The following is a 7771-nucleotide window of genomic DNA, read 5'->3' on the forward strand; positions in this document are numbered from 1 at the left end:
TCAAACTGAGAAAAAATCCGATTATGATTTGGTTTGATTTGGTTTTGTGTTGGGAAAAAAATTCGATCATAATTGGTTTTGTTTGTTTTAACTAAAGAAAGTCAAACCGAAATCAAACGAACCCAACATTACATATATAAATTTTTTAGATATATTTAATAAATATTTATTGTGATGTAATCTATACTATATAAAGTAGAGAAATGAAGAAGTGACTTGGCACCTCTCTAAAACCTAGAATGCTATTTATCTTTTTTGTCTTTTTCCGTAAAGTTTTTCATTTAACTTAATACTCTGTGAAAGTCCAAAATTCACGACTAATTAAAACCAACGTTTCAGCTGCTCCCTTCAATATGGATAACCGAAAAGCCTCATTACTTCTCTGCAGCACTTCATAATTCACGCGGAAATCCACGGGTTACGAAATTTCAGCTGTACTTGTCCAGAAAAGTTAATGAATCAGTAGATTGATTCACAGATATACCCTTGTGGTGAGCATGACAGTGTTCTTCAACTCAATTATACTGCTCAATTTGTCACCATTTATGTGAAAGTGTTTGAAGATGAAGGTCAAATGATTTAATCTACAGTGTATACAAGACATACGGGGCATTTGCATCTATATTCGCTTTTTGTGTCACGTTTTAACTTGTGTCCGCTTTGCAAATTTTTTTTGCAAACGTACACATTTTTTCGCATAACTTCACCATACAAGGCTGAAGTAGCAAGTTTTTGTTTTTGTAACAGCGAACTTCAACTATAGAGCTGAACTCTAGAGCTGAAGTTTTTATTTTTGTAACTGGCGAACTTCAGCTCTAGAGTTGAAGTTTTTGTTTTATAACTGGCGAACTTTAGTTCTAGAGCTGAAGTTTTTGTTTCTTAACGAGCGAACTTCAGTTTTAGAGCTGAAGTTTTATAACCCCAAATGCTCTCTTTTTGCTTTCTGTTTCTATTGCAACTTTTATCACACATGGGTCAACTCCATTTTTTCTTCTTTCCTTTTATGGCTCATAGCCACATGATTCCTACGTTAGACATGGCCAAACTCGTAGCTTCACGTGGTGTTAAAGCCACTATAATCACTACCTTTCTCAATGAATCTGTTTTTTCCAAATCTATTGAAAGAAACAACCATTTGGGGTTCGCATTGGATTGTAAAGAAAGTTGCAATAATAAATACCAGAAGAGTACAATGGAAATAGATGTTGGTGGTGGTGGCAGTTTGATCACGCCCAACTATGTCCTCTAAAAAGGATTTTGCGGACGTTGCAAATATAACCCGAGTATTACGCTACTACTAGAAATTGGAGCTATGACAACGCTTTTTATTGCCACGGTTCTGTAACTGTTGCTATAGATGGTCTGTTGCAACTGTTTCAACCGTTGCGTAAGGTAATTGGTACTATCGGCACAGTTTAGCACCTAAACCGTTGCATTAGTCTAAAAACCGTTACAGTAGATTCTCTATGGCAACGTTTTTGCAAAACCGTAGCAATAAGTTTATCTGTAGTAACGGTATTAGCAATTTTAATGTAAGGCAAGTAGGCAACGGTTAGGAATTCCCTCTCTAATTTCCCCAAATTTTGGACGGACCGCTAAAAAGACCCGCTTCTAATATATTTTACATTTAATATTTAATAAAATAATAAAACCTAATAAGTAGTACACAAACGCTATCTTCAAAAGTTCCAATCTGTCTCCCCCAAAAAGCCTTCATCAGTTCGCCGGTGATTACGATGAAGTCAAACCACCATCGACGACATCGGTAAGCTATGTTTTTCATTACTATTCCAACTCTATTCTACCATTTTTGTTTATTTTCTTTAAGATCTCAGTCATGCCTTCTGTTTTTCACTCTGCCTGCGCGCCGCTTGGTCTTATGTATTCCATTTCTAGGGTTTCATAGAAAATGAAGTTGAGTTCTATATTTGTCGAAAGATCACTTCTTTTGTCTCAATAAGAAAATGGCGATTATTGTTTCTTGAATGCTAATGTTTTTATTGTTTGTGAGAGCATCGCCCGTCTTCACTAAGCTCGGCGAGTCGGTGTAGAAGCAAAGAGAAGCAGAGAACGACGGCGGTATGGGAACGTCGGTTCAGGTGACGCCAGTCTGTGGAGTATACAACGAGAACCCTCTCTCTTACCTCGTCTCTATCGACGGTTTCAATTTCCTCATCGATTGTGGTTGGAATGACCGATTTGATACTTCTCTTCTTCAGCCCCTTTCCAGGTCAACAAACAACTCAATTTCACTTCAGTGCATATAATATTCCTATTTCTCAAAGCAAAACAAATATTACAATGTAGCATTTAACAACAGATAGCTAACTATCTGTTGATAAGCTTTATAATCAAGCATTTCACATGTATATTAAGTGGCTGTCCTTAACGTTGATGTCGTGTTTTAATTTTTTTGTGCTTTGCAATGAATTACGTTGAGCTATAGATTCCAATGTGCTTATTGATTTATGTACTCCCTAAGGGAGAGAGTTTATCTGAGGCAATACACAAGTTTACTAGCCAGAGTTTGAGGCTTCTGTTTGTATGTTTCAAACTGTCTTCATTAGAAAAGGAAAATAAAACTTTCGACTGTTACAACATGTATTATAGGGATCATTATCTCTATAATCCTTCCGTATTTTGTTGACAAACGGATTAATTAGGTCTTGGTCTCCTTAATTATTTGCATAGTAAATGACGAATGCAGACTACTGATTCAGTTGCTGTCTACTTGGTAGTTAAGGTGTCGGTGATGCTAACCAACCCTTTCAAATTAGAGAAGAACACTGGAAATAAAGTTGGCAAAATGTGAGTCACCATTATCAGATCCGAATGTACCAACTCGAATGTTACTTAATCTTTCTTCTTCTACTAATAGGGTTCAAAACTTTTTAATGAAAAATAGAGAGAAATAGAAGTACCTATAGAACAATATTTGGCAGCTGCTAAGAATAGTATAGTCCAATATCTGACGGAATCGTTTGTGTTTGTTGTTTATGAGTGTGTAATCGTATAGAAGTCCATTGACATACTCTTGTTGTGCAGCAAGTTTCAGAGTTTGATCAATTCACTTTGGATGACATTGATTCTGCATTCCAAAAAGTGACCAGATTAACCTACTCTCAAAACCATTACATGTCTGGCAGGTTTCTTTTCTTGTTTAGTATGTTACTCCACCTTTTTTGAGTTCACTGCATGTCCGTTTCTGGTCTCTTAATATCATGTATAATCTAGTACTTCATATTGTCAAGGAGATAAAGTTGCCCATGACGTTGAAGAGTGGTCGTTAAGAGCTAGATTGGTTGCAAGTCCTGACTACAACTGAATTTGAAGATCTTAAATCTATTAATGACTCCGGAACTGCTGTTATATTGTAGGAAAAGGAGAAGGGATTGTTACTACTCCACTGGTAGCTGGTCATCTGTTGGGAGGTACTACATGGAAGATAACAAAAGATGGGGGAGGATGTCATATATGCTGTTGACTTCAATCACCGTAAAGAAAGGTAAACTTAGAACAGTCTTATTATCCGTCTAAATTGGATTCTACTCAACTTGATCCTAATATTATAATTACACTTTTCTCCCTTTCAGACATCTGAATGGAACTGTTTTACAGTCTTTTGTCCGTCCAGCTGTTCTAATAACGGATGCGTTTAATGCTTTAAACAATCAACCCTCTAGGCGCCAAAGGGACCAAGAGTTTCTAGGTAATTGTTGTTCCTTTTTATTGTGAAGAACTTTTTGGATCTCATAATGGCTTGTCATACGGACTTTGTTGGTTTAGGCCTTTAGGGGAAGTCAAAGATACGCACAATACATTTTATAAAATTTTAGTTATTAACTTGAACATCCAGAGGACTTCCGGATTGTCATTTGGTCTTCCCTTATCCTCATTCAAAAGAAAACTTTTCGGTTTGAGGAGCTTTTTTGGATCTGAGAAGGGCTTGTCCGACACATTTTATAATTTTACAGTTATTAATTTGCATATTTAGAGGACTTTCAAATGGTCGTTTGATCTTCCCTATCCCCATTCAATAGAAAAAAGATAGTTGATCTTCTCTTCCATGCTGAAAGTGATAATTTCTCAGTTCTTGTCTCTGTGTTTTTCTTTTTCCTGTAGATGCCATAGAAAAAACTGTAAATGTTGGGGGAAATGTATTACTTCCTGTTGATACTGCTGGTAGAGTTTTGGAGCTCATCTTGACATTGGAACAGGTGCAGGAATGAGAGTATCTCATCTTTTTGTCTGCAACTTATTAACTAGTTAGTCTCATGGCTGGTTTTGGTGAGAATTGCAGCACTGGATGCAAAAGCAGTTGTCGACTCCCATCTTCTTCCTCTCATATGTAGCGTCAAGTACTGTTGACTATGCGAAGAGTTTCCTTGAGTGGATGAGCGATTCAATTGCAAAATCTTTTGAGCACACTCGGACAATGATTTTCTATTAAGGTAAGGATGATATTACTTTCAGCATGGAAGAGAAGATCAACTATCTTTTTAAGTGATAATTTTAGGATGATAAAGAGTTCGACAAACTTCTATAGTAAAAATATCCAAAAGGATATCAAAAGGTTTGAAAAATTAAAACTCTAGTGATCATCTGATGGTTTCCCTATTATACCAACTTTCCAATAAATGTATTTGTTTTTTTGCTGCTACCACCAATTTCATATGCCAGTATACCACCTTCTGATCTCTGTACTCATTTTAACTTCACCAATAAAATGGGAAGAGAGTGTTTTATTGTGCTATATTTGGTATACATATGAAAATTTCGTACCAGGAAAACCTTAGACCGGAGAATGATTGATTTCTCTCACTGTCCTATTCTGCTTCAGTGATTTGCTTTCTTTATTTAAGAGAATTAACTGTTTTAACGGGAAATATCTTTTCTTGGGCATAAAATGTGCGCCGTTTTCTGGTATAATAAGAAATTTATTGTTGAGGCAAAGCTGATATAGACACCGCAATGGAATGTCTTATCAGCTTACTTGGCAGTTTTCATGCATTTAAGCAAATTATAATCTGGTATAATGTTCCTACTTGTCCATTGGTTTCAATTGATTGATAGATTGTTGTTGATACTTAGTAAGTTTTGCTAAGCTATGTCACATTCTGGAACCTATATTCCTCCCAACAAAAAGAATTTGTTACGTGATTCTATTTTTCAGCTTCATTGTCCTTTTTTGCTATCAAACAGTAAGCATTCATCCGTATGTTGTGCCTAACGACTTGTTAACTAGTAGTTGTTCTTTGAAAGAGGAAGTGAACATAATCCTTACCAAGCATGGGCTGGTTCTGTACTTTAAAAATGCCTTTTGTTAAATTTCACAAAGTTAGGTTGAGATATATAGGAAAAAGACCCTCACTGAAGTTCTACGCATTTATTTGTCTTTCCTTTACAGGTTGTGAATGACATTTGTCTTGTGGCATCCACTGAAAGGGTAGCATCCTGTGATGGGACAGTGCATGTGTGGAATGGCCAAACGGGGAAGCTAATATCTGTGTTTGCAGAGTTTTCGACAAGCTGTGTGCAACATACCAGCCCTTTAGCCAAAGCTTCAAAGTTGAACGCAGAACAGGCTAATATGCTACATTTCAATTCATTGTCAGGTGGAATATTGAACACTTCATTTGATGGTTACTTATACACTAGTATGCATTACTAAGAATATCTGGACAATCTTGTTGTGGGTACTGGAAATGGCTCTCTTAGGTCAGTGCCTTCTGGAGTTGTATTTAATTGAGTCAGATACATTCTCTTACATAGTTTATCCAGTCAATGTTATTTTGGCATCCAGATTCATTGATGTCAAACAAGGTCAAAAACTTCATTTATGAAGGAGTGAAGCTACTGAGTCCAATTTCCCTTCTCTGATTTCTTCCATATGCTCATGTGCTTTGACTAAACAGCAATACGGAAATCCTCAATATCCATCTTGGGTTGCTGTGGGGCAAAGTTCTGGCTATTGCAGGTTATTTGATGTGAGGAGTGGAAAAATTATTTCCTCATGGCAAGCTCATGATGGTTTTGTCACAAAGGTAGAATTGGCTAATGCTTCCAGTAGCTTGAAATAAAAGGGTTTTGCTTACTCTGGTGTTTTTACTTGCTTGTTGCCTGCAGATAGCCGCACCAGAAGAACATTTGCTGGTTTCGAGCTCCCTCGACCGCACCTTAAGGATTTGGTACTTGAGAAGGTTACTTTAGTGTTCTACATACGTCTTTAAGTTTTTCGATATGGACTTAATTTTCGTGAAAATGGGGTACAATAAGATTAGGCCCAGTCCGAGATTAGGCTCAGCACGGATTGGCCTAGATCTTGCCTAGATCTCAGTCAATCTTATCTGTGATTGAATTCTTGCATACAGTGAGTTTGTCAGTCAGTGTGAAAGTGGCTGCCTAGCTAGACCATTGAGCTGCATTTCATCTCCAGTAAACTGCATAGCTTAAAGTCATTGATACCTTAGCTCAAGTCATATAATAATATGGCCTGCTTTTGTTTCCAGTATGTGTTTCTGTAGAAGAGCTAGGCTCATGACTAGCATCTTGTATGTCCATTATTTTCTTTTTCTTTTTGGATCAATTTATTTAGTCTAGGCATTCCAGATGAAATGTAATGACTTTATTTATCCTCTTTTGTAGGTGGAGTAGATCAATAAATAGAAGATGAAGGCATTGAAGATCCAGACCTTATTTAAGATGAATTTTGAATTGCTATAGATGAATGTTCTAGGAATCTTTTGTTGTCAACATTTTGAGACTTACTATCGTGAAATGTATTAAACTTATGCACTTGGGGTAGAACATTTACTTTTATGGATATTATTAGCTTGTTGGACGAGTTATATTATTAATAGTTTCATTTTGTGATTTATTTAAATTTTAGTGTTATTATAATTTATTATATATATATAAATTTATTTACAACAGGGGCTATCTTTTTGTTTAATTGAACTGTTACAATAGCCTACGTGCGTAACATTTGTCTAGAAACCAATGTATCTGAGGATTTTTCCCGTTACAATAGCTTAAAGAGGCCGTTGTTATATACATAAATAACGTAACAATAGCTTACGAAAGTGTTGCATTAGATAATATGGTAACGGTTATGAGCCGTTGCATACACATTATAGTAACGGTTTTAAACCGTCCCAATTGGAAGGAATAATCGTTCCAATAGAGAAAGGGAAAACCGTTGCGATAGATGTCTCTATAACAACGGAAATGAAAACCGTTCCAAGAACCGTTCCAATAGCTCTATTGGCACGCGAGCGGATGTGACGGTCTATAAACCGTTCCAATATCGCTACGGTAACGGTTTATCTACCTATTGGAACGGTTTTCCATGCGTTACCGTAGACCAATTTCCCAAAACTTTTGAATCACAGTTGAAGGTTTCTTTACTAACTAAGATTGCAAGTAAATAACAAGCTGTAAACTAAAATGCTAAGGTTGTAAACAATGATGAGAAAAAGCTAAGGTAAAGATTTCCCCTATTGGTGGAATCCCTTCTGTTTATGCTTCATACAAATTTTCCAACACACCTCTATCAATCATGAACACTTTTCTTACCGTAAATCTCTCCCGAGTAATCACAGTAATATACTATTGCACTCTCCCGAGATACACTAGCTAACTTTAATTAACACAGTTCACTTAAGATTGCACCAAAGGCTTCGTTATCTCTAATCCCGCTTTTAAACCCGCAGTTATAGATTCCTCTTATACTTTAGGAGTGGTGTTATTCAACAATAACCTAAGTATACAC

The 7771-nt window shown here is 36.3% G+C and overlaps 1 protein-coding gene across 17 annotated transcripts; it reads left to right on the forward strand.

Annotated features, from left to right (window-relative positions):
• Positions 1–1530: 1530 nt before the first annotated feature.
• On the forward strand, positions 1531–6883 carry LOC107765934 (cleavage and polyadenylation specificity factor subunit 2-like). 17 transcript variants are annotated; one of them, XM_075240644.1, is made up of 11 exons: positions 1661–2230; positions 2739–2808; positions 3046–3146; positions 3378–3505; positions 3594–3709; positions 4123–4217; positions 4301–4451; positions 5408–5718; positions 5804–6044; positions 6127–6200; positions 6646–6883. In XM_075240644.1, exons 4-7 carry the CDS (start codon positions 3456–3458, stop codon positions 4448–4450), a joined length of 411 nt encoding a protein of 136 aa, XP_075096745.1. In that variant the 5' UTR covers positions 1661–2230; positions 2739–2808; positions 3046–3146; positions 3378–3455; the 3' UTR covers position 4451; positions 5408–5718; positions 5804–6044; positions 6127–6200; positions 6646–6883. The 17 variants fall into 17 exon arrangements, 15 of the variants coding, with proteins under 15 accessions (XP_075096747.1, XP_075096744.1, XP_075096753.1 ...); XM_075240651.1 differs by having other exon boundaries at positions 3046–3142; XM_075240646.1 differs by lacking the exon at positions 2739–2808 and having other exon boundaries at positions 1531–2230; positions 5408–5615; positions 5916–6044.
• The last annotated feature ends 888 nt before the right edge of the window (positions 6884–7771 follow it).

This window comes from Nicotiana tabacum, chromosome 20 (assembly GCF_000715075.1).
Source record: "Nicotiana tabacum cultivar K326 chromosome 20, ASM71507v2, whole genome shotgun sequence".
NCBI lineage: Eukaryota > Viridiplantae > Streptophyta > Magnoliopsida > Solanales > Solanaceae > Nicotiana > Nicotiana tabacum.